General features: G+C 48.8%; 3 protein-coding genes across 3 annotated transcripts in view; all 3 read right to left on the minus strand.

The window, feature by feature from the left end:
• LOC133340807 (zinc finger and BTB domain-containing protein 46-like) overlaps positions 1–25991 on the minus strand; it is a 134718-nt gene that overhangs the window by 105022 nt on the left and 3705 nt on the right. The gene's annotated exons all lie outside the window — the stretch shown is intronic.
• LOC133340703 (ubiquitin carboxyl-terminal hydrolase 36-like) lies at positions 8282–20549 on the minus strand. Its single transcript, XM_061549091.1, has 15 exons — positions 20540–20549; positions 16348–16533; positions 15891–16016; positions 14626–14802; positions 14121–14321; positions 13462–13572; positions 13179–13281; positions 12538–12605; positions 11695–11860; positions 11330–11438; positions 10861–11001; positions 10209–10309; positions 9907–10058; positions 9419–9708; positions 8282–9387 (listed from the first exon to the last, which is right to left on the minus strand). The coding sequence occupies exons 1-15, from the start codon at positions 20547–20549 to the stop codon at positions 9193–9195; spliced, it is 2136 nt and encodes a 711-aa protein (XP_061405075.1). The 3' UTR covers positions 8282–9192.
• LOC133340816 (uncharacterized) lies at positions 21594–25157 on the minus strand. The gene is made up of 3 exons (XM_061549238.1): positions 24823–25157; positions 24015–24231; positions 21594–23708 (listed from the first exon to the last, which is right to left on the minus strand). Exons 1-3 carry the CDS (start codon positions 25048–25050, stop codon positions 23536–23538), a joined length of 618 nt encoding a protein of 205 aa, XP_061405222.1. The 5' UTR covers positions 25051–25157; the 3' UTR covers positions 21594–23535.

Below are 25991 nucleotides of genomic sequence, written 5' to 3' on the forward strand. Positions count from 1 at the left end.
AAAATCACAAACATCCCCAAATTCTCTCGGTTTGGAGTCCAAATGTTGTCGCTTATTATATCCCATAAGAAACGTCGCATCGAATCAATGTAATTGAATTCTACTCGCTTGGATGACCGGAATTGAATGGTGAAACTGGTTTTGCTGTGCTGTCTTAAATCAGATATTTGCATGACTGCATGAGTATTATTTTGAGAATTGCAAAAAACAGTCATCCCCATATTACATAGTGTTTTATTGGTCGCTCGTCCATTTCACGTCCCACAGCTTAACCACTCATATATGTGGATGCCTCTCGACGAAGCGAGTTGTCCGGTTTTTTCATTTATTAGGTATAGCCCTGTGAGCCATTCGGCTCTTGAACCGGGTGCAACCGCAACAAACAAAAAAACTAAAACATGAACAAGAAAACATCTTAAAGTGACTTTGCGCAAACAGAAAAATCCAGGAAAAGCACCATACACCAACGCTGTGCAAAGATCCCAGTGGGATGCAAGTCAAACAACAACAACCACTAGACAACTTAGATTAAAGCCATCATTCTATCTCCGTACTACAACAAACAAACATGGCCAAACCAAAAAACGAAATCACTAAAATAAAGCCATCAGCAATGATGGTCATGATTGACACACACGCGCCACAACCAGGGGAGGGGTAGAAACCGGTCCGGACCGGTAGGGCCAACTGCAGTTGGAACCCCTCTGAGGGGAGGGAGGGGCTGGGGGAAGCTACGATCCCCCAGAACCCCGCCCCTCAGGGAGAAATCAAAATATATAAAATCGCGAATCTGTCTGTCTGTGTGTCGCCGGACCATACGCAGTTTTATTGGACGACGGTTGCCCCTGGCAACGGGTAGCGACGCCTTCGCCGCTTTCATTGGACGGCGGTTGCCCCTGGCAACGGGTAGCGACGCCTTCGCCGCGGGGTGGACGCCATTTTTAATTCCCGTTAAAAATAGGCGCACGCATTAACACGCGACTCTGAGGTAAATTCATCAAAGTTTCACGTCCTCTTCACTCCCCCCCCCCCCCACCACAATGTGTGCAATTACTATTATAGGGTCGGTAGATTATAAAATTATAGCGATTAGACAGTATTATTGTAGCGCGGGGGGGGGGGGGGAACGGCACCCGTACCCAGCCTCAGCCGGGTGGCCAATTTAGGCGAGGCCGGAGGCTCTGCACCCGTGCTAGGCCTCGACACCCACCACGCGACTCTGAGGTAAATTCATCAAAGTTTCACGTCCTCTACAGAGTTGTGAGGGAGGGAGAGTGGTGAGGGAGGGAGAGTGGTGAGGGAGGGAGAGTGGTGAGGGAGGGAGAGTGGTGAGGGAGGGAGAGTGCTGAGGGAGGGAGAGTGCTGAGGGAGGGAGAGTGGTGAGGGAGGGAGAGTGGTGAGGGAGGGAGAGTGGTGAGGGAGGGAGAGTGGTGAGGGAAGGAGAGTGGTGAGGGAGGGAGAGTGGTGAGGGAGGGAGAGTGGTGAGGGAGGGAGAGTGGTGAGGGAGGGAGAGTGGTGAGGGAGGGAGAGTGGTGAGGGAGGGACTCAGCCTCAAAACGAGTAACTGGTGTGGCGTATTAACATCGCCACTGGGGAGACAAAGGCGGCCGGGCGTGGTGGATACAAGTCCCGGGCGAAGTCGGGTAGTATAGCTAGTAGTATTTAAGGCAGGTCCCTGAGAGCGCGAGTCAGTCCGTCTCAAGCCGGAGTCAGAAGCTACCTGGATAAGAAGACCCTGGACCTCAAGCCACCGACGTACTTCTAAGGGCTGGGGCTTAGTGCGCTGCCAGTGTTCAAGAGGTTAGGATCCTGAGGTTCCCTCGGCCTGATTTCCTTCTAAGGGCCAGGTCCGGACGGGCCAGTGGTCAGGTACCTACCGGGCCAGTGGTGGGTCAGCCTCCCCTAGGTCTAGCCAGCCGGAGGGCTAGAGTGGACAGAGTTGTAGATACGATAGCCCGGAGGCTGTACCTCCCCAGGTTGTGGGTGGAAGGGGCCATTATTTATTTGTGTTAGGGTTTAAGTGTAAACTGTTTGGTATAATAAACCGCGTTGCCTCTACAAAGACTCCGTCTCTCTACAAGAACATTACATCAGTGACCGTAGGCACTGTGAAGACAGCGCCGCCTCGCGGAGAGCTCCTCTCATCGCTCCTAGTGCGAGCAAAGCCCCCCCCCCCACATCCCCTCTCTCTCCATCCTGCACAGCCGCCTCCTCCTGCTGCCTCTTTCTCCTCCTCCCTGTGTGCTGCCTTCGCCATCTCCACAACCATCAACCATTACCACAGCCATCATCATCATCATCGCCGCCATCATCGCCTCTAGCAGCCGTCATCGATGACATCGCAGCCTCCGCTCTCAGCTTCGGGTCGGGAAGGACAACCGACGTTTTCGTGAGTACAGCGGTGTGTGTGTTGTGTGGGGTGTGTGATGTGTGTTGTGCGCTCCACCACCCCCCCGCGCTCCACCAAGCTACCCATCCGTGGCGTCGCGGGGGGCGCTGCGCTCGCGCCGGAACTCGGCGAGTCACCGGGGTGACCTCGTGCAGGCGGCCACGCTCCTCTCTACTTTGAACTTGTCTTGAAAAACAGCGGCGAGATTCGTGCAATCGCGCCTCAAAATGCTGCAGGATTTGTAACGAGCGCGGTTTTCGCAACGAGGCCACTCGCGTGGAAAGCCAGAGGCAAGCGGGAAGGGAGCCATATCCGGTGACATAAATGTCCAAGTTCTGCGCTCCTACACTGCGACGTTCAGCCAAATCCATGAATGAGTTTACTCCTGTGGAAGGAAACTCGAGTACCCAGAGAAGACCCAAGCATTAGGGGATGATACTAAAGCTACCATAACAATTGACAAAGCTCTGTCATTATTCATAGGGATATGTGGCTCGCTCGATGAGGACATCTTTGTATGTATGTACGTTGAGATACTTTCACAGCGTACGGAGCCAACCGCGCTAACCGGCAGTGTTGAGTCTATGGGCAGTGTTGAGTCTATGGGCAGTGTTTTAGAAACACATCAACAACAACGGTGTAAATTTCGATTTAAAGCTTTCGTGACTGCAGGGATTCCTCTTCTTGGTACTTTCGGTAAAGTCACGTAGAAGGGAAGTAATACAATAATTCTCACGACGTTTCGGCCACAACGCAAGCAGCCGTCCTCGGGTGAAGACCAGGTCTGTCGGGGAGGCAGCGTCTGAATGCGTGGTGGTGTTTCATTCAGACGCTGTCTCCCCGACAGACCTGGTCTTCACCTGAGGACGGCTGCTTGCGTTGTGGCCGAAACGTCGTGAGAATTATTGTATTATGTTTTATTTTTATTATTTCATTACTTCTCTTCTACGTGACTTTACCGAAAGAACCAAGAAGAAAAAAAAAACACAACGGTGTAATTGCCAGCTCAGGGGGGGGGGGGGGGGGTGAGCGGCCGAGTGACGCAGGAATTGAGACGCACCACCCCCCCCCCCCCATAGGGATGGCATCACTCCGAGGTGCCGTGTCTCTGACATCGCCGCCGTGGCGCCCAAGGGGAGTGGAGAGGAAGCGCCGGGCGCCACGAGCCGCACCTGTGCTGCTGTCACCATGCGGTGGGTTTCGGGGGGCAGAGGCCACGAGCAGGAGGGCCCCCTGCCAAATGCAGCAGGGTCCACCGCGGGCAAACGGTGCTCTTTAATGGGGGACAGCTGCGACGGCTTGAAGCACGCTCCATTTGGCACAGCTTTTCTCCAGTTGCTGCTGCTGCTGTAGGCGTGTTTCGCTTGGCTTGGCCTTGTGGTGCCGTAGCGTAGCGTCTCGTGCTGGCGATGGGAGCGCTCTGCCACCCGCTGCTGCTGCTGCTGCCGGTGCCGTCGGCGAACTGCAGCTGTGAGCGCGCGTGCGTCTCGGCCTGCGGGGACGAGGGCAACTCCACGTGCTCGTGCCGAACCTGCGACCCACTCTGCTCCAGGGTCCTCTTGGTGACCTGGTGAGAGGCGTCATTTGCGTCATTGCGGGAGATGTGGTTGACCGTGTGCAGAGACGCCAAGTCCACGCTCACGTCCCTGTGCTGCCGCTTCTGTGGCGACGGCAGCTTCAATGGCTGCGGATACTCTTCGCGCTTGTGCCTCTGGAAGCAGTCCTTCTGCAGTTCCTTGTTGGCCTTAAATCGAACCTGGCTCCTCTCCAGTTGCATCAGCGAGCAGGAACGCACGCAGCATTCTTCTACGATGCCGCCCAGCCCGCCCTGGCGCTCGCTCGGTTGCGCCGCGTTGAAACCATCGGTGCCGCACACGAACTGCAGCGCCTCCACAAGCTTCGAGCCGCAGAGCGTCTTGGCCGAGCAGCGTTCACTCCACAGCGTGCACAGCGCCAGCCACAGCAGAGCCTGGCTGAGGTGGTGCGGACGCGGCTGTCTGCTTGAGTGGAGGAGGCCCATGGCGAGAGCGAGCGGCGCCGCCACTGCTGCGGCTGCCGTGATCGCGGTGACGGTAAGAACGGCGAAGCACGCCGTTGCTCTCTCTGCTTGCGGACTTTCAGCCCCCTCTCGCCTCGCCCCTTCTCTCTCACGCCTCGCCTCCTCTCTCGAGTACCACCTTCATGGGTCTGCGACGTTTCCTTCCAGAGTTATTGCCAAAAAAAACACACATCCCAGAATCCTCTCGGTTTGGGGTCCAAATGTTGTCGCTTATTATATCCCATGAGAAACGTCGCATCAAGTCAATGCAATTTAATTCTACTCGCCTGGACGAGCGGAATTGAATGGTGAAACTGGTTTTGCTGTGCTGTGTTAAATCAGATATTTGCATGACTGCATGTGTATTTAGAATCGACGTGTTTCGAATATTTGGCTGCTCTAAATGTCCACATGATAAGCCACTTTGTTGCGCTATCATCTGTGGCCAGGTCGCTTCTTATAAAAGCGCTTCATAGCTCAGTGGGATTTACGTGGTTAAAATAAAAAATAGTAAAAATAACAGCACCACCACTCCATGTACACAGAACATTTGACGTGATCCTGACTGCAGTGCTCATCTCGATATGGTCGATGAAAGTGAATTACGTGGCTGCCGCTACGTTAAAAGGTTTCGTCACCTTTGGGTGGCATCAGTTGCTGCTCTGGCCCATCGGGAAATACAACAATGCCTTGATGGAGGCTCCATTGAAGATGCGTGCGACCCTCTCAACTGGCCATCTGACCCGAATGTTCGGTCCAACCCGAGCTGAATATCGAGTGGAACTGGGTGACCCTGGGGCTATTTGCTACAAAGCAACACTTTGTTTTTACAGCCCACGGTCAATCCACTGCTGGATGAAGGCCTCCCCACCATTGTGGTTCTTTGACCATATCCCACCACGGGTGGTCGATGCTGGTCGGTGAAGGTCGCGGGCAACCAGCCCTGACATCGCTCCCCAGTGGAGTCGTTGTTAGCCCTGGACAGGAATTGAACTCGGGTGGAGCCGGTTCGTAGCGTGGCGCGCTTCCCACCTGTGCCACTTCTCGTCACCCTCTTTGGCTGTTTACTCAACGACCTCAACATTCGTCAATTGTGACCGATTCCATTCATAAAGTGCGCTCTTGCCGCCGTGTGCGCTGAGTAGTGCTCAGTATTAAACACGCGTTGACTGCTCTATACAGGGTGGGATAGAGATCTCTACTCAACCCTGCAGGGTGACCCCTCTCATAGTGAAGGCGTTCACACTTGAGCTGCGGTTGTCCTGTGCCAGTAGTTGCATCATTAACTGTGCGGAATCCTTTTCAAACTATTATTATTATAAAAATGCAGAATTTGCCATTAAGTTACTTTTCTTGGATTTAGCAGAATTCTACAATAACTCTCTCAATAGCTGTCACGATCTTTTACATTTTTGCTTTGTTTAATCGAATAACTCATCAGACCATAATTGAATGACCACTTAGTGTAGGACGATAATTGAATGTTTTTAACTCTAAAACTCTGCAATGTTATTTTAATGCTGAGGGTGTTGACAAGAAAAGTAGTGGATATGTGAGATTTAAATTGTCAACTCGTGCCCGCACTGCATCGTGTGGCGGGTTTCTGACAGCAGCAGCATCGCCACGACGCTCTCATTGCCGCTTGGTGAATATCCGTGGCGGGTTCCTTTTCGTTTTTTATTCGTTGAATGAGACGTGACCCTCCCTCACCTGGCCACCCACTTGTGTGTGTGTGTGCCTTCAGGTGTCACAGCAGAGCTATTGCAGAGGGATGCTGCGATTATCCTGGCGTGGGCTAAGCCTCGACAGCGGCCCTCTGTCAATCCACAGCGGAGGTAAGAGCCCCCTATTCTGTGTCAGTAAATGGGTGGGGGGGTGGTTGATCATACTTCACCACGCTGGTCAGTACGAGTTAGTGTGAAGAGGAGGCAGCCCAAAGATCTGTTCAGATGTCACTCAGCACCGACGTTAGCCGTGGCCGGGAATCGAACTTTGATGGCAGCTAAGGGCCGGGCCACCGCTTCACGGGTGAACGGGCTGATTAGATGAGACGAAGGCGTTGCGTTTCATATCAGTGGCTACTCCTCCACGTGGCTGGGCGATTGAGAAACCACACCCACAGCAGTGCCCCAGTGTACCGGCACCCCCCCAGTGCTGGAGTCAACATTCTCTGGGCCCCGTTTTTCTTCACACGCCGCCCTGGATTTGGGCCCGGCAAGAAGCGCGTCGCCACCAAACGCGTTACGGTCAAATGTTGTAAGCGGCAGGTTTATCTAACTTCATATTTGACGACTTCCTCTTCCAAGACCTCCTGGCCAGTGTGGAGGAGTAGGCCAATTACCCTCACAGGGGCTCTCTGCAGCTCCCTCTCGTGGAGGCCCCATTTGCCGGCAGTGGCGTGAACAACCGCAGGGGCTGTACCTTTACCTTCTATCCACTTTTTATATTCAACATTTAATTAGGTCAGCAAGGCGGTGTTGACCTCTTACCCACACACGTTTCTGACAAGTACAGCAAGTGCACGTGTACACAAGTGTACTCCTGTGCTAGTTGCACGCCACTTCTGCTGTTTGTGTTTAGTTTGTTGTCGTTCCCCCACACCTCAGATTAGCACGGTTGGCTGTGTGTGGTGCTAAAGAAGTTAAACATACACACACGCGCATCCACGCACACAAACACGTACACACCCATTAACACACAGACATACAAAGACAAACACCCCCCGTATAGCCAAACAGGCTGTTGGGGCAAGTGCTGTTAGCGAGCACACGCACATCAAAGATCAAAGATCCCCCTTATAGCCTTAACAGACTGTAGGGGCAAGTGCTGTTAGCGAGCACCTATGAAGGCCGACACGGCACACGAGGGGGTGGGTGGCCAGCACCACGCCCGACCGCCTTTGTCTCCCTAGCGGCGATGTTTACCCATCGCACTAGGTACTCATTTTAGGCTGAGTCGACCTAGGGGAGGCCCGGGACCGGTTCAGATAATCGTCACTGGTGTTGGCCGTGAGCGGGAATCGAACTCGGGTGGCCGGGTTCATAGCGCAGCGCGCTAACCGCTGCACTATCGCTCCCCACGACACACGCACATACACACATACATACACACACTTAAACACATACACACACATTTAAACAAACACATACACACACATCCACACCCATACACACATACACCCACACACAAAGACACATACACACACACACTGCGATGGCAAAGTAATAAATGGAAGCGAGACCAGTGTTTGTCACGACAAGTATATATTCATTTCAAGTGCAAATACAAAACGAGGTAGACAAAATCTCTGGAAAACATTAATCTCGCTTTCCCTTCCCACACTTTGAGCTGCTTTTGTACAAACGATAAAAACCCCGAGGAGACCGAATTGTCACCGATCTACATTCACGAGTTCAGAAACCGCTATTTCTGGAGGTATCGTGGATGATGGAAATAAAGTGCTTGGCGAAGTTCATCATTTATCCGTACATTTCACGTGGTAACGGCTTGGCGCTACGGTTAGCGTGTCCATTGAAATGTGCACGCCCCGTACATAAAAAAGTAACAGATATGTAGTTTAAAAAATGCCGACGTATTCACAGTTCAATAAATAAATACTTTGCAACAGCGGTTACTTTTTTAATCCCCGAGACAACGCAAAATAAAAGCCCCGCATTTTACATGAACAGAGACAAGAACCGTACGGGAATACCTTGCACGACCTCACTGAGACCGCACTCCGGCCTCGCGTTGCGGAGGATGCAATCTCGGTCTTCATTTGTAATGGGACAGTTCATTTTGCGGTCACCATCACAATGACGTTCCTGGTGCCAACTCTCTTGACTGATTGGCCAGGGAATAAACATCAACCCCAAGACATAATGGGTTGGTGCCGCCTGCATGGATCTTGGCTCCTGTTTCCCAGAATGGCTGGCGTGATTTTAAGCACTTTCGTGCTGGGTGTTTCAAGTCTTCGTGGATTAAAACTTGATTTGAAGCTTTCGTGATTGCATGAATTACTCTTTGGTTATAGTAGGTTTTTACCCTTTAAACTGGTACAAAACTGACACCTTTATACAAGGCATCATGTTTGCAATAACCACAACACAAGCAGTCAAAATGCAAATAAAAAGAAACAACTTTGATAATGATATGCACTGTCCTTGAAGTTGATTGGTCCACACCCGAGACAGCTTTTCTTAGAGCCTAGTCTCCATTGGTGTTGGACCAGAAGACGCCAAAAGGCGTACAACTCAAAAACAGCACACTATCAGAGTATTGAGAGCTCGGGGTAAGCATTTACACTATGAGACCTCCTTTGCCACTGGTAAAGGAGGTCTCATAGTGTAAATACTCTTTGGTTCTTTCGGTAAAGTCACGTAGAAAATAAATAAATTAAATAATAGAATACGACGTTTCGATTGCAACACAAGCAATCGTCATCAGGTAGAAAGCAAACCTAGTGAACTTAAAAATATTTTCTTTCTTCGTGGATTGTGAGGTCAGAGTTGCTTTAAATGTTTTCTATCTCGTCGGACGGCTGTCAGCATTGGACGGGCGTGCATGAGGCCTTGAGCTAGTGATTGCAGCTCTTTATTGTGTTGAGAATGTGGTCGTCGAGTGAGAATGTCGAGTCTATGGTGATTCCAATGATGTTCAAGTGATTTCAGAGGCTGGTGGTGGAGCCGGCGATGAATACATTTTGGGGGGCGGGCGACGCCATGGTGAGCCTCTACCTGGTGCCTTCGTAAAATGTCTCTCAAAATTAGTTTGATCTTGAGGGGAAGCAAGAGGTTAGACACGTGATCATGGATTTTAACCAGCGACTTATCTTGGTGGGGCGAGTGCCAGTTGTTACACCGGTGGTGGCTGCTGTGCGACCAGAGTGGCGGTGGCTGTGGTGGGACTGGTGGCGGTGGCTGCTGTTGGACTGGCTGCTGTTGGACTGGCTGCTGTGGGACTGGCTGCTGTTGGACTGGCTGCTGTTGGACCTGGCTGCTGTGGGACACGCGGTGGCAGCAGCTGCTGTGGTGCTGACGGCGGCTTCTATGAGACCTGCGGCGGTGGTGGTGGTGGCTGCTGTAGGACTGGCGGTGGTTGCTGGTGGAATGGCAGCGGCTGCTGTGAGATCGGGGTGGTGGTGGTGGCTGCTCTGGGACTAGCGGCAACGGCTGTTGCGTGTCTGGCGTTGCCGGTAGCTGCTGCTGCTGCTGTTCCTGCCGTCGCACTTGCAGTGGCTCCGGCAGTTGTTCCCGTTGGGGCGGTCCGACATCTTGGGTTTCTGGAGATAAAGAAGATGATGGCGCTAAAGTCCAAACCGCTCGACATTGGGAGAATGAAACAAAACCGGTCTAAAGTATAAACAAGAAGATCGCTGTACTTCACCATTCCCTTAATATTAAATGATGCGCTGTCAGGGTGTACATTCTCCCTGGGCATTTCCACGCACACAGGACGGCGTTTCCAATCCATCCTTTACCTTGCGCGCCGGTGAGGAGAGCTGCTGTCCGGTAACTGGGTCCGGGGTCTTCCTTCGCCGAGTGGGGCCGCTTAAGGCACGACCAGGACGTCGCCTTGACGTGCTCCAGCGGGCAGTAGCTCTCCGCTGGCGGCGCGTTCAATTCTGGGGACCTGCATGCACGCACCAACGCGTCGCAAACCGTTAACACCTGCCTTTAAAGGAGACACTGCTGCTCGCACAAGACAATATCTTTCCAGTGAGCTGGTCTGGGGGACGGTTGTAAGTGCAGGTTAAAGTGGAGGGGAGAGAATGTGACTTACCGAATATAGAAGAGCACGTAGGCCTGCTTATTCATCACAGCCTTGGTGTCGACGTGCCGCACGTTGGAGTCGTTCATGCAGCACCATTGTCCATCGCTGATCTGCGCACAGTCAAAGCACAGCTACACTTGGTTACAATGTTTACACAACTGCACCCAGATTCCTCCGTTGATGTAATAACAACACACAATACACACTCTAGACAACAAGTTCGTAAAGAGCATCACCCCATTGTCAGAGCTGCAGAGCGTGCTACGGTTGCTGTGATGGTGCTGAAGTTACGAAACGATCTGCCTGAATATATCACTGCATGGATGACCTTGGACCAATTTCATCAGAATCAGAATCTTTATTTGTACTGAAAGAATTCGATGATCTACGAAGCTCTTAAACAAATGTCCAGTCGGGGCGGGTCAGAAAGTTACAACAACAACAAACAATACAACACCGATTGGAGTGCAAAGTGTAGAAATGCTATGGAAGTCACTAAATACAAATAAAGTATACACTATAAGTAGAAATTGCATGAGTGCATCAAGACGCAAGAACATACACAAGACTTTTAATTATTCTTCCCTATCGGACATTGGTAACATTATGGGCGCATTGCAGATGTGCGTTGTTTTTGTTTGATAGTAACGAATGGAATTACCTTATTGTAGCAATAATAATGACCCCTGTTGGAGTTGGCTCCCTTGTGCACCAGCACCGAGTACAGGGAGTAGATCGCGGGCTCGCCCTGAGACGTTGAGGTGAAGGGTTGCATGTCCAGGTGCTCCGGGTAGGTGATGTTCTACAGGCAGCGCACAGGAGAGGGAGGCAGTGCACAGAGACAAATGTTAGGAGAGGAAACGGCAGGGGTGGTGGGGTGGGCAGCAGAGATGGGCACCATCTCAGTTACGTGTCAAAGTGATGTCGTGATGTCTCGCTAATTTGAGCATTGAAGATGGTGCTCATCTCCTGTTCATAGCCCTGAGCAAGTGGTGGAAATTCTACAGTCACATGACGGGGGGCGAGTCTCTCTATTCCAACATGGAGAGGCATTTTCTCCAGCGTTGAACTGACAAAGGGCTGTCATTAAGTAATTTAATTCGAACGATGTGGAGGGGCAGAATCGTTACCCGGTTGATCTTGACGCCGTAGAGGTTGTACCGCTTGATGGAGACGGTGAGGACGTTGGGCAGGCGGTGGAGAGCCATCGTCTTCGTCGCTTCCCCCTTGCAGCAGCACCTGCACGACAACAACAACGCCAGCCATCGCACGCGTTACCCAACTTTTTAACAATAAGTCTACTCTCTTTTTGTTGTTTGTTAATTTTTCTTAATTTCTTAAAATAAAAAATGGTTACTTTTATTATATATTGTAAGTTATTTTCAATGTATTTACATAATATTTTATTAAAATATTTTATTATAATTTGATTTAATCTGCAGACTTTTGAAGCTACAAATGATTCCAGGGTGTCAACACACGATGCCCAACTCACATTCCGCAGGTGTATTCGTCCAGCGTCTCCTTGTTAAAAAACTCTTCAAATGCCTCCACAAGATCTGATGAGTTCTGTTGGTCGACAGAGTGAAACGCAAATGAGGACTCTAAGAAGCATTCCATGAACATCTGCAGAATGTTATTGTGACGGCAACTCCGAAAACCTGCATCTTGTATGAAATCGTACGACCAAAAAAAGAGATCACGTACGCTACCGGCAGTGTGTTTGGATGTTAAGTGGCTGATTCAGGTAGGCGTGTGTGTGGTGGATGTTGGCACAGCAGGGAGCACAGGTGGTGCATCGGCCAGTCATCTCGGTCAACCCATGGCACTTGGGTCTGTCCCGTGACCTGCCAGCGGGCGTTCGACACTTCATGTGGCCTTAAAGCGCACTCAGGCTGGCACAAGCACCGTGGTGACATCACCGCCACTTAGTGGCGAATGGGGGTTGTTGTTCACGTATGCGATGTATGTACGTTTAACTTATTTCGCACCGTACGTAGATCTTTAACTTTTAAGCGATGGCTTCGTCATTGCTTACATTAATATGGAGTGCAATGTCCAGGCACGTGTCAAAGGTGTCGGAGTGGTTGCAGCACTGCATGCACTCCACTGCAAAACACAAGCACACACGCATTAGGAAGGGACGTCACATGTTACTTAGTAAAACTAAATGCACGCTCCCCACTGACATTGGTAATTGGTAGTTTTCACCAACTGGTTATTCTGTGTTACACGTGCGTGAGAGTGTGCAAACGCTGCGACGCGAGCACGTCTACACTGTGATGGTGCACTTGCTGCTCGCGGTTAACAAGTTTCTAGAGGAGTGCGCACAACTCACCACGTGATCGAAGGTAACCCCCGAAGATCTGGTAAATGAGGGTGGTAGCCTCCGTGTATCTGTCCAGCCTGCCAGTCACAGAGAACGACACCACACGGTGGTTACAGCAGCAGCAGTAGTAACACCTTTACCGGATGCACACACGTGTGTGAGAGTTACACCATTGCCCGAGCTGTCGATTCACTCTTTCCCTTCAGCACTGCAACGCGTGCTCTGTAGCAACCAAACGTGGTAGTGTCTGCACAGGGCAGCCACCTTCACGGCACAGCCACAGAGCTGGGGGAAAGCTGGCAGCCATCACGCGGTGCTGTTGCCCGGCGCTTTTGTTGTGCCCAGCGTGCCACGTGCCGCTCGTCAACACGAGGAATGTCGTCACGGGGCCACCGCACATCGAGACATCGATTTCCCGATATTTATCGGCAACGTGAAATGCGCAAACAAAAGGTGGCCCACGTCAGGGCCAAGGTGAAAGAACCGTGGTGCCAGCAGGGTCGGACCTCTGCATCTCCCAGGTTTTCACACAAAAGTGTGAGTAGCTTTTCACAGACGTTGAAGTACAATCGTGCAGAAAACCAAGAGGAAGCCGTGAGGTACCAAACTGCAGAACGACTGCCGCATGTTGACTGGCGCGCAGTACTCACTCGCTGTGGCCATAGAGGCATGAGGCTTGCATGGCATCGACCACGTATCGCAGAAACTCGTGGGCATCTTCCTGTCTCCCAATGCGCAGGTGTTTGGCGATGCCTGCAGAGAAATGGACATGGGGACAAAGTGACAGGTACAGGATCTGATGACATCCTTCAAGAGCTCCCCAACATATATGGCAAAAGGAGTGGTGCAAAGGACTTGGAACACAGATGGAGAAAGATCGCGGGGGATAACTTCTCCTGCGAGTGCAAGTGTGAACGTAGTATTGGGACTCACGCGTGATGTTCTTAGTTATGACCTTGGGTGTCAGCACTCTCTGCGAGTTGTTGAACGTGCTGACAATGTGATGCTCCATGACACACATCAGGCAAAAGTCGCTCTGTTGGCCTGCGAACGAGAGCACAGGTGGCACAATCCGTCAGCGCACGCCACTTGCACTCAGCCCAGCTGGGGAGTAACAAGAAAGGCTAGAATCCTGGCACCAGCAACAATCGCAATGAATGTTGCGTCTAAGTACCAATTGCATCACATCTGTCCGACCTATTAAAAATTATCGCCACATGTGCTCGTGTTTATCAAAATCATAATATTTATACTGGTGGAATCCGATAAGCTAAGAGGTTTTGTTTAAAAAATGTCGAGTAGGGGCACTGGGTCAGAACATTACAACACCAAACAATACAAAAAACGATCAGAGTACAAAGTATTGGAAAGGTAAACAAATCACCTTTTAAAAATCAACAAATAAAACTAAACTTTTTTTTCATCTTCCCAGATAAAGCCCACTGAGCTATTAGCTTCTTCAGAAGCGACCTGGACCACAAATGATAGCTCAACGAAGTGGCTTATCACGTGGGAAATGTATCGCAGCAAAATAACTGACATAATAACCTAACCCATGGGTAAACGAGAGTGCCAGGGGGGAGGGTACTTACAGGTGCTGCAGTGCTCTTGCAGCAGCAGGTAGTTGGCGAGCGGCGGCGTGTAGGCGAGGCACTGCAGCGTGGCGTTGAGGAAGCAGGTGTTCCCCAGGTTGCGCAGGCCGGCACCCTTGCAGACGTCGCTCTCCCACCGGAGGTTCAGCCGCTCCGGTGCAAACAACGAGAGCCGTGCCGCTGGAATGCCGTCGTCCTCCTCTGCACAAAGGGTCGGAAGCCGGTGTCATCGCAGAGCGCTGCACTGCCGATGGGGCTGGCGTGGATATTCAGTAGCCCCAGCCAGCACCCGTACTGCTACTCTTAACCACGAAGATTTTGCTCCACATTTAAGTGTCAGGTTCAAGTTCGCGAAAAATATAATTTGCCTGTCGCGTTGGCTGCTGGGTGTTTTGAGCTCCCCGTGTTACTCGTGAACGGCAACAGCAGTGGCTCCAAAGCGGCCCTTGCGTTGGTGGCTGCCACCCTAATGAGATGCCATGACGTCACGTGATCGCACACTCACCTTGGGGTGCAGGCACAGACACGCTGATGTTCTCTGTGGCTGGTACAGGGGAGGGCTCCGGCCGGCCATGGGGAAGGCAGCAGGGTTGCGTGCAGAGCCACTCGTCGGCCGCCACCAGCACCTCGTTGGACGAGGTGGGGGCCAAGACCGTGAGGTCGTTGCCGGACGAGGTGCCCTCTGCTCCGCACGCCACAGTCGTGGTTGGGTCCTGCCACACAACGTAGTCAAAACATCCACAATTGTTCCTCCCATCTGGACTGGGATCCCAACACACGCGGGACTGTTTTATCACCAAAAGAAATACAATTTTAGTCCATGAACCTATGGGCGATCTGCATGAATTGTCTCAGAAGCAAAAATATATTTACAGTATACACCTGTATTTTTAAAGTAACCCCAAACTCACTTTAACTCGCAAAATATTATATGAAGAACGGCCATTGACTAAAGATGAACTAATTCAATTTGTTGTTATGCATGCGAGAGAGAAGGCAGCTGTAGTTTAAAAGAGGTCATAAATGCATTTCAGAAGATAAATCGAGCATTCATGTTAATCAAATTAATTTTTAACATTTGTTAAAATTAAACTAAATAATCCTCCGTGATTTGTTCAAATAAATACACTAATCCTGATTTTTCGGCCACCCTCTTACAAACGACGTCATGAAGGGCCAACTGTGATGTGCTCTGAAAAAGGGGCATTAACTGAAACGTCGCTTTTATATATTTAAGAATACTTTATATATGTAAAACACGTTTTTATCAAAGTCAGAATATTTATACGGGAGGAATCCGATGAGCTATAAAGCTCTTTTTCACAGATGTCCAGTCGGGGCGGGTAAGAATGTTACAACAACGAACAACACAAACATCATAGGAGTGCAAAATACAAGTTGGCCCAAAAGTTAAGACACAGGGTTACTTAATTTATCTTAACACTGACATTACATAGTTCTCATTATTTGTTCTTAAAGTTAACAATTTAACTATCATTAATTTTGATAACATCCTCTGTGACTAGTTCAAATAAATACGGTAACTCTGTGTCCTGACTTTTGGGGCAATTTTATATAGGCGACGTTATGTAATTGATGTGATGTGCTCTGCAGAAGGGCCATTATCTGAAACGTCGCCTATCATTTTCCTGTAACAATTCCCCCCACTCGTGCACTCCCAGCGTTGTGATTGGCTGAGTGGCACCAGCGGGCCCCGCCCCGCCCGCCACCCGGGGCCCCGCCCCCTCACCTGAGGCTCCGCCCCCAGACGCGGCCCCGCCGCCGCCTGCGCGGCTCCCGTCAGCTCCGGCACGGCGACCCGCGCCGCGCCTCGGGCTTCATCCGGGGAGGGGGTCCCGGGCACAGCCCCGCGGGATCCCTCGCGGGGGTCATCATCTGCAAGAAGGAGAAGCACAGCGATCACATTTTGTACTTGGGACAAACACACGGCTCTACATTTCCCACGAAAGTTTAACATGGCACTGTGTTCAGTAGCCCCAGCCAGCAGCACCCGTGCTGCTACTCTTAACCAGAAAGATGTTGCTCCACATTAAAGTTTAAATCTCAAGGTAGCGAAAAATGTGATGCGCCTGTCACGTTGACTGATAGGTGTTTTGAGCTCCTCGTGTTACTCGTGAACGGCAACAGCAGTGGCTCCAAAGCGGCCCTTGCATTGGTGGCCGCCACCCTAACGAGAGGCCACGAGGTCGCGTGGTCGCATGCTCACCTTGGGGTGCAGGCAGCACAGACACGCTGATGTTTTCTCGTGCTGTGGCTGGCACCGGGGAGGGTTCCGGCAGGCCATGGGGAAGGCAGCTGGGTTGGGAGCAGAGCCTCTCGTCGGCCGCCGCCAGCACCTCGTTGGACGAGGTGGGGGCCAAGACCGTGAGGTCGTTGCCGGACGAGGTGCCCTCTGCTCCGCACGCCACAGTCGTGGTTGGGTCCTGCCACACAACGTAGTCAAAACATCCACAATTACTCCTCCCATCTTGACTTGGATCCCAACACACGTGGGACTATTTTATCACCAAAAGAAATACAATTTTAGTCCACGACCCAATGGGCAACCTGCATCAAATGTCTCAAATATATAAACATAATCTATTTTTAAAGGAACCCCAAACTCACTTTAACTCGCCAAATAGTCTATGAAGAAGGGGCCATTGGCTAAAGACGAACGAGTTCAGTTCGTCGTTACGTATGCAAAAGAAGGCAGCTGTAAACTTTTTAAGATATTAACTTAATTTTAAAAGATAATTCGTGCATTCATCTTGAACTAAATAACAATCTGTTATTTGTTAACACAATTATAACCCGATGTATCCTGATTTTTGGGCCAGCCTCTTATTAACGACGTCATGAAGGACTGTGACGTGCTCTGAAGCAGGGCCAGTGCCTGATACGTCACCTGTTATATATTTAATCATACAGTATACATTTCGATTTAAAGCTTTCGTGACTGCAGGGATTCATGTTTTTGGTTCTTTACAATAATTACAGATAATAATAATGTGTAATTAATGTATACTGTATGGTAAAGTCACGTAGAAGGGAAGTAATAAAATAATAAAAATAAAACATAAAATAATTCTCACGACGTTTCGGCCACAACGCAAGCAGCCGTCCTCAGGTGAAGAACAGGTCTGTCGAGAAGACAGAGTCTGAATGACAACCCCAGGCTTGGAGCGTCTTTTTAAGCTGGGTTGGAGGGGGGGAAGAGCGCCTTGACAAAATAGTTTGCATATCAAGAGGAATTTAGCATATATATAAGCTGGGTTGGAGGTGGAAGAAGAGTGCCTTGACATTCCCTCCCTTTGTTAATGCTACCCCCTACCCGCTCCTTTTGATGCTGCTAATCCTGCATAATGCATGGGCATAATATGACTTTGAAACCCCCCAGCCCACCTCCTACGCATTTTACATAAATATGCTAAATTCCTCTTGATATGCAAATTATTTTGTCAAGGCGCTCTTCTTCCACCTCCAACCCAGCTTATATATATATGCTAAATTCCTCTTGATATGCAAATTATTTTGTCAAGGCGCTCTTCCCCCCCTCTAACCCAGCTTAAAAAGACGCTCCAAGCCTGGGGTTGTCATTCAGACTCTGTCTTCTCGACAGACCTGTTCTTCACCTGAGGACGGGTGCTTGCGTTGTGGCTGAAACGTCGTGAGAATTATTTTATTATGTTTTATTTTTATTATTTTATTACTTCCCTTCTAGGTGACTTTACCATACAGTATACATTAATTACACATTATTATACAGGTTGGCCCAAAAGTTAAGACACGGGGTTATTTAATTTATCTTGGCACTTACATTACAACGTTTTCATTATTTATTTTAAAAGTTAACTTTATTCTCAAACTTTCGGTGACATGTGCCTAACGCCGGACACTCTGCATGCTGCGTGTAACACTGACTCGGCTCGGTGGAGTTCCATGCAATTCTCAAGATTTTTTTTTTTCTTCGAAGGCTTAGATTAAAATTGTGACTAATTATTCGTTTGTTGTGAGACGAAAAATCAATGTTCTCCCTAAATATCCCCTGTGTTTGTATTTTATCTTTGCGTTTTGACACCCTCTATTACTGAATAATAAATAAACTATTCAGTTAATTTGTGCGTGATAATAGTTTTTTTTTACTTCGAATAGAAATTGAAATAAAGGAGCAGAATCTGCTTTGAATTTGAACTCAGTGCAGTTTCACTTTGATGACTTTTGCTTGCACTTACGGTGAACATTTGTTAAAATGAGTGAACACCGACCTTTCCCCTTGCGATCAATAATCAATATTCACTTTTTTTAAATTCACATCAATTCAGAATCCAGTAAGTTATTGTAACTGAACAGGGGCGTCCACCCGTCCATGAAGGCGAATGAGGCGGCCGCCTAGGGCCCCAAGTTAAGTGGGGCGCCAAAAATTCGAGCAAAACACATTCCTGCGGAGGGAGCTGGTAGTAACGGTCAATGGCCAGGGTCAACGGCGGCGTGGTGTATTCCGCAAATATGCCCGACTGTGAGGGCAGGCACAAGCCGGTGTGAGTAGGTTAAACGTTGATACAGGTTGGAACACCAGGTTCCACACTGCCCACCAGGGATTATTTGTCTGTCGTGCATCAGAATGCAGCCCACCCATGCCCCCCCCCCACCGACCGCCGAGCAAGGCCACGATTGGTTGAGGATGTCGGGGAGGGTGGGGGGAAGGTAAACACGCCCAATCATCCAACTGCCCACCCCCCCAAAACGCCGAACGGGGCGGCCACTGGTAGAGGTGGGGTGTAAACACGCCCACTCATGCAATCCCCTCCTTACAGAACACCGAGCAACGCCGCGATTGGTTGACGATGTCAGGGAGGGTGGGGGGGAAGGGTAAACATGCCCACTCATCCAACTGCCCCCCCCCCGAACGCCGCGCTGAGTGTGAGTCTGAAAGTGTAAGAGTGTGTGTGTGTGAGTCTGAGAGTGTGTGTTTGTGTGAGTCTGAGAGTGTGAAAGTAAGTGTGTGTTTGAGTCTGAGAGTGTGAGAGTGAGTTTGTGTCTGTTAGTCTGAGTGTGAGAGTGAGTGTATGTGTGTGTGAGTCTGAGAGAGTGAGAGTGAGTCTGAGAGTGTAAGGGTGAGTGTGTGTGTGAGTTTGAGAGTGTGTGTGAGTCTGAGAGAGTGAGAGTGAGTCTGAGAGTGTAAGGGTGAGTGTGTGTGTGAGTCTGAGAGTGTGTGTGAGTCTGAGAATGTGAGATGTCAGTGTCTGTGTGCGTCTGAGCGTGAGTGTATGTGTGTGTGAGTCTGAGAGTGTGAGAGTGTGTGTGTGAGTCTGAGAGTGTGAAAGTGAGTGTATGTGTGTGTGAGTCTGAGAGTGTGAAAGTAAGTGTGTGTTTGAGTCTGAGAGTGTGAGAGTGAGTGTGTGTCTGTTAGTCTGAGTGTGAGAGTAAGTGTATGTGTGTGAGTCTGAGAGTGAATCTGAGAGTGTAAGGGTGAGTGTGTGTGAGTCTGAGAGTGAGTGTGTGTGTGAGTCTGAGAGTGTGAGAGTGAGTGTATGTGTGTGTGAGTCTTAGTTACCTAGAGTGTTATACAGGCAGGAACAACAGGTTCCACACTGCCCACCAGGGATTATTTGTCTGTCTGTCGTGCATATCCGGAATTCTGCCCACCCATGCACCTCCCCGAGGCCTCGGCAAGGTAAGGTAAAAGTTATAAAGTAAAAACGAGCCTACCTTTACCCTACCTTTTACCTTACCACAATACAATCACTCTACCTTTACATTTTACCCTTTAGCAGGTAAGGTAAAAAGTAACGAGCCTACCTTTTACCCTTACCCCATACACATTACCCGATTACAGGGTAATTACTAGGGTACTACACATGAAAAAGGTTTATAACGGTAAATGCTAGATAGCGCGCTTTATTCATATAGAGTACTCTCGATGATTCCAATTTTACACGCTTGTTCTTGTCATTGTTGTCGTTGTCATCGCTGTCGTATCCTCAAATCTTGTAACTCAATTTTAACCCACTTCCTAATGTGGTATCGACTGCACACTTGGTATACTTATGGCATACTGATGACAATACTATATTCTATCATAAAAAAAATTACATTATTTTTTATGTTATGTTTCGGCTTGGGTCTAATAGTCCACGCTCAACTGACGTTGGCTGTAAATCACCACGGTCCCTTACGTTATGGCAAGCTTCGGGGCCACTTCCTGGAGTCGTGGAGTTCTGTTATTACTCGTAGATTTAATGAAAGCGTGTTTAAAAAAAGTATTTTTTATATTACTTATTAAATGGAGGCCATGGACTGCGCCACGGAGCTTTTAGCGGTAAACAAGGTACCGTATTTACCGTTTAATACTTCGCGCTATCTTTACCCTACCGGGTAATTCTTCCGAGCTACCTTTACCCTACCCTTGACCTTACCCCTTGGCATGTTGACACCTTTACTCTTTTACACAGTAAAAAGGGTAAATTACCTTACCTTGCTGAGGCCTACTCCCCACCGAACACCGAGCTACGCCGCGATTGGTTGGCGATGTCGGGGAAGGTGGGGGGGAAGGGTAAACACGCCCACTCATCCAACTGCCACCCCCGAACGGCGCGCTGTCCAACCAATTTCCTACCTGCCCACTCCGAAGGAACGTGTTAGGGCACCACGGGGTGAGCAGCCCCTCCCCACCCAGCCCCACCCCTCCCACCCCCTACCCTCCGAACCCAGCTCCTCCCTGCACGACGGACGGACAAAATAATCCCCTGTGGGCTGGTGTAACCAGGAGGTCACTACCAGTCGACATACCAATAAAATAACGACGATGTCATTATTTCAATTCCTGTGCGCATACAGCGGGAATATGAATTATAATTCACTTCTCAACATTCCTGAGAATGTATTGGTTGGACAGACGGGCGAACGGACAGACCGAATCATTATTCCTCTGTTTAAAAAAAATCCGCTTAAAACATTAAGTTATCATCATACCTAAAATCGGGGGAAAATGTTTCCCAGTTTACCAGAAACCTCAGCCTGGATCTGCCCTTGGGGTTTGGGGGTGGGGCCGCCCATTGGGTGGTTGGCCGAGGGCGTTGCCAGTTGCTGGCAGCAGCTGCTCTAGGGCCGCTCCTCTCACTGAGTGCAAATTCATTTTGGTAAAAGCGATTTTCTGCTCACGTTTTGAGCGAAAATTGGTGAACACAACGACGCGTCCTTCCGGGTTATAAACAGCTCATTTTTTTGTATTCACATAAATAGGGAATCCAGTAAGTCAATACATAAAATAATAATAATGTAATAATTACCACAACAATTGCGCATTTGCAACAAACATAAATCATAAACTGCGTGTTTACATTGTTTCATTCACTCTCACAGGTGAGAAAAAAATAAAAGTTTGCAAAACTAATTTTCGATTGAAACTTTTCGTTTACTTTCTTCCCGACAGAAAGGAAACTCCAACAGCTATTAGAATGATGAAGGTGATTTACAATTTTTCATTCTTTATTTTCAGGTTTGTTATACATTACTCTCGGAGAAGATAAAATTACATTCGGTACGTCACATTCCGTAATTTTGAGTTCATTCAGATGAATCCAGAAGAGTCGCAGACGAAAGAAGACGTCGATTAAACGGAGGAAGACGGCAGAGGTGGCGTCATCGACAAAGTCACAACACAGTGGATCGTTTACGACGTGAAAATACCCGTCACGTGACGGGCAATTACGCGATGCTCCTCACCAGGACTAAAGCGGGAAGTTATTTTTCCCCAATAACATTCCTTAAATAATGATCAAATAGAGCAAGTCAAGATCTATAAGTATCTTGGGGTCATCCTTGATTCAAAACTGAATTTTGAAGATCACATTGATTATATTGGTAAAAAGACAGAAATAGGTTTTCTGTATCGACACAAGCACTGCTTCCCCCCTATGTTCCGTTTGGAATTGATAAAAGCTACCATACTGTCTCTACTTGATTACTGTGACATCGTGTATAAATCAGCCCCAAGTACTGCATTGAAGAAGTTTGACTCAATGTATCACCCCGGCCTTAAGATTTGCACTGAACTGCCCATATAGGACTAATCACTGTGATCTCTACATTGGGTCAAACTTAACATCTCTTAATGTTCGACGGCTTGTACACCAGATCTTTTTTATTCATAATGTACTTACAAAAAAATCCGCAGATTATCTGCAGGACTTCCTCTCAGTTTCAAAGAAAAAATTTGACCTAAGGTCTTCGCTCATTTACCAACTTCAGATTCCCTATTGCCGTATAAATACTGGAGGAAGGGCCTTTTCTATTGATGCCCCCAGGGTCTGGAATGCTATTGCCAATAAACTGCAACTTGAATCACTACCTATGATATCTTCACTCAAAACTGCTCTAGAGGAGATGTACACCCCGAGCTGCCACTGCTATTTAGTGGCCTAAAATAAAATGTTTCACTCCGGACTTGCATCCCACTGGGATTTTTGCACACAGCGTTGGTGTACGGTGCTTTTTCTGCAATGTTTTGCCGTCTTTTTTTGGATTTTCTGTTTGCAAATAGTCACATAGTCACTTTAAGATGTTTTCTTGTTCATGTTTTTTTGTTTGTTGTGGTTGCACCCGATTCAAGAGCCGAATGGCTCACAGGGCTATACCTAATAAATGAACTTGAACTTGATGTTATTATTAATATCTATTTTTCTTCTTCATTTTCAGATGACATTGAAAACATGGACAGGAAATTGACCAGAGACGAACGAGTTTGATTGTCATTCGTATGCAAAAGAAGGCAGCTGTGATTGCTCATTCGTGCATCGTGCATCAATGTAAACAGAAGTCAGTTTTAACATTTGTTAAAACAAACAACATAATGCTTTCTAACTGTTAAAATAAAAATGATGACACTATGTGGCATGACTTTTGGGCTACCCTCTATAGGTGACGTTATGAAGGGCCAATTGTGATGTGCTTTGCAGAAAGGCCATTGCCTGAAACGTCGCTTTTTTATATATAACCACACATTATATATTTATTACACATTATTATCGGAATCAGAATAGATATTTAGACTGGAGGAATCCGATGAGTTATAAAGCTCTTTCGTATAGGTGTCCAGTTGGGGCAGGTAAGAATGTTAAAACAACGAATAATATCAACACATGATTGGAGTGCAAAATACAGGTTGGCCCAAAAGTTTCATTCATCGTGCCACTGAAATTGCAACGTTTTAATCATTTAGTCTAAAAGTTAACTTTTTTTTTGTTATTATAATTAATACCATGACAAAACAATCCTCTGTGATTTGTTTAAATAAATCAATAAGATCTGTGTGTCCTAACGTGTGGGCCACCCTCTATCGGCGACGGTATGAAAGGGCAAACAACTGTGATGTGCTCTGCAGACGGACCATTGCCTGAAACGTCACCTATCATTATCCAATACCCACCCCAGTGTACTCCCAGCGTTGTGGTTGGTTTAGCGGCCCCGCCGCCGCCTGCGCGGCTCCCGTCAGCTCCGGCACGGCGACCCGCGCCGTGCCTCGGGCATCATCCGGGGAGGGGGTCCCGGGCACAGCCCCGCGGGATCCCTCGCGGGTGTCGCCATCTGCAAGAAGGAGAAGAAGCATAGTGGTCACATTTCGTACTTCTGGGTCTACATTTCCCATTATAGATAAAACATGGCCCCAGCCAGCACCCGTCGTGCCACCATTAACCAGAAAGATTTTGCTCCACATTGAAGTATGAAGCTCAAATTCGAGAATAATGTGATGTGCCTGTCACGTTGTCTGATAGGTGTTTTAAGCTCCCCGTGTTACTCATGATGGGCAACAGCAGTGGCTCCAAAGTGGCCCTTGCGTTGGTGGCTGCCACCCTAACGAGAAGTCACGAGGTCGCGTGGTCGCACACTCACCTTGGGGTGCAGGCAGCACAGACACGCTGATGTTCTCGCGTGCTGTAGCTGGCACCAGGGAGGGTTCAGGCCGACCATGGGGAATGCAGCTGGGTTGCGTGTAGAGCCTCTCGTCGGCCGCCACCAGCACCTCGTTGGACGAGGTGGGGGCCAAGACCGTGAGGTCGTTACCAGACGAGGTGCCCTCTGCTCCAGCTGCCACAGTCATGGTTGGGCCCTGCCACAGCAACGCAGTCAACACATCCACAATTAATCCTCCCATCCGGACTGGCATCCCAACACACGTGAGACTGAATTATCTCCAAAATGAATCAAATTAAGTCCATGAACCGATAAGTGATCTGCATTAAATGTCTCTGAAATATATATAGACGATTGATTTTTAGAGGAACCCCAAACTGACAAAATATTCAAAGAAGTTGCCATTGACTAAAGACGAACGAGTTCAGTTCGTTGTTATGCATGCAAAAAAGGTAGCTGTAATTTAAAAAAGGTGCTAAATGCATTTCAAAATGGTAATGGATATCAGTTTTAACATTTGTTGAAATTAAACTCAATGACCTCTTGTGATTTGTTAAGATAAATACAATAACTTTGCGTGTCCTGACTTTTGGGCCACCCTCTACAGGCCACGTTATAAAAGGGTCTAACAACTGTTGACGTGCTCTGCACAAGGACCATTGCCCGAAACGTCGCCGATCATGATCCAATAACAATTCCCCCCACTCGTGCACTCCCAGCGTTGTGATTGGCTGAGTGGCGCCAGCGGGCCCCGCCCCGCCCGCCACCCGGGGCCCCGCCCCCTCACCTGAGGCTCCGCCCCCAGACGCGGCCCCGCCGCCGCCTGCGCGGCTCCCGTCAGCTCCGGCACGGCGACCCGCGCCGCGCCTCGGGCTTCATCCGGGGAGGGGGTCCCGGGCACAGCCCCGCGGGATCCCTCGCGGGGGTCATCATCTGCAAGAAGAAGAAGCACAGCGATCACATTTTGTACTTGGGACAAACACACGGCTCTACATTTTCCACGAAAGTTTAACATGGCACTGTTCAGTAGCCCCAACCAGCAGCACCCGTGCTGCTACTCTTGACCAGAAAGATGTTGCTCCACATTAAAGTTTAAATCTCAATGTAGCGAAAAATATGATGCGCCTGTCACGTTGACTGATAGGTGTTTTGAGCTCCTCGTGTTACTCGTGAACGGCAACAGCAGTGGCTCCAAAGCGGCCCATGCATTGGTGGCCGCCACCCTAATGAGAGGCCACGAGGTCGCGAGGTCGCGTGGTCGCACACTCACCTTGGGGTGCATTTCCCACTGGAGACAGACATGGGCCTGTCGATCGCTTCTGAATAACTAAATAGCTCAGTGGGCTTCACCTGGTTTAATAAAAAAAATTAACCCGTAAAAACAAAGTTTTTCACTATAAATCCTTTACATGCGTGGCATCGGTTTTCATTTTATTACTCATTTTCTGTTTTTCTTGAGTAAGAGTTTCATTTTTATCACATTGGTATTTTAAATAACATATGAATTTTTATTTATCCTAAAAAGTGGAACATTTTTTTCACGAAAATAAATTGTCACGCACAACGAGTCTGTGTGCAAAATGTCAGCTCGATTGGATCACGGGAAGTGGGTTAAAAAGACGACCGAAAGATTTGCACGGTCGTAAGCAAGCAAGCAAGCGCGCAAGTGAACTTAATATAAAGGATTTAAAAAGAGTGGAGCTCATTTCGTTTTCGGGATTAACTTACTTTTCTCATACTTTTCACTTGTTGTTATTGGTGTAATTTCCTGAAATCGTTTAAAAGAGCTTTATAGCTCATCGGATTTATCCACGATTAATAAAGTTCATGATTTTGAATTGGTGAGTGACGGTTGGTAACTTACGGGTGGTCCATTTGCCCCCCCCCCCCCCCTGTGACAGTTGGTCACTTACGGGGTCCTTTGCCCCCCCCCCCCCGTGAGTGACGGTTGGTCGC

The sequence above is a fragment of the Lethenteron reissneri genome, chromosome 10, assembly GCF_015708825.2.
Source record: "Lethenteron reissneri isolate LAM-NWPU_2019-01 chromosome 10, ASM1570882v1, whole genome shotgun sequence".
Taxonomy (NCBI): Eukaryota; Metazoa; Chordata; class Hyperoartia; order Petromyzontiformes; family Petromyzontidae; genus Lethenteron; species Lethenteron reissneri.

What these genes read in the sequence shown, in the direction of transcription:
- LOC133340703 (XM_061549091.1), bottom strand. An exon ending in GGGTTACCTTCGATCACGTG is followed by an intron (nt 11,861 to 12,537) that starts GTGAGTTGTGCG and finishes TACAAGATGCAG; the next exon opens with GTTTTCGGAGTTGCCGTCAC. An exon ending in ACGGCGTCAAGATCAACCGG is followed by an intron (nt 11,002 to 11,329) that starts GTAACGATTCTG and finishes CGCTGCCTGTAG; the next exon opens with AACATCACCTACCCGGAGCA.
- LOC133340816 (XM_061549238.1), bottom strand. Translation starts at nt 25,050, where the DNA reads ATGTTAAACTTTCGTGGAAAATGTAGAGCCGTGTGTTTGTCCCAAGTA. An exon ending in GTCTGGGGGCGGAGCCTCAG is followed by an intron (nt 24,232 to 24,822) that starts GTGAGGGGGCGG and finishes TTGCTGTGGCAG; the next exon opens with GGCCCAACCATGACTGTGGC. An exon ending in TGTGCTGCCTGCACCCCAAG is followed by an intron (nt 23,709 to 24,014) that starts GTGAGTGTGCGA and finishes TCCTTCTTGCAG; the next exon opens with ATGGCGACACCCGCGAGGGA.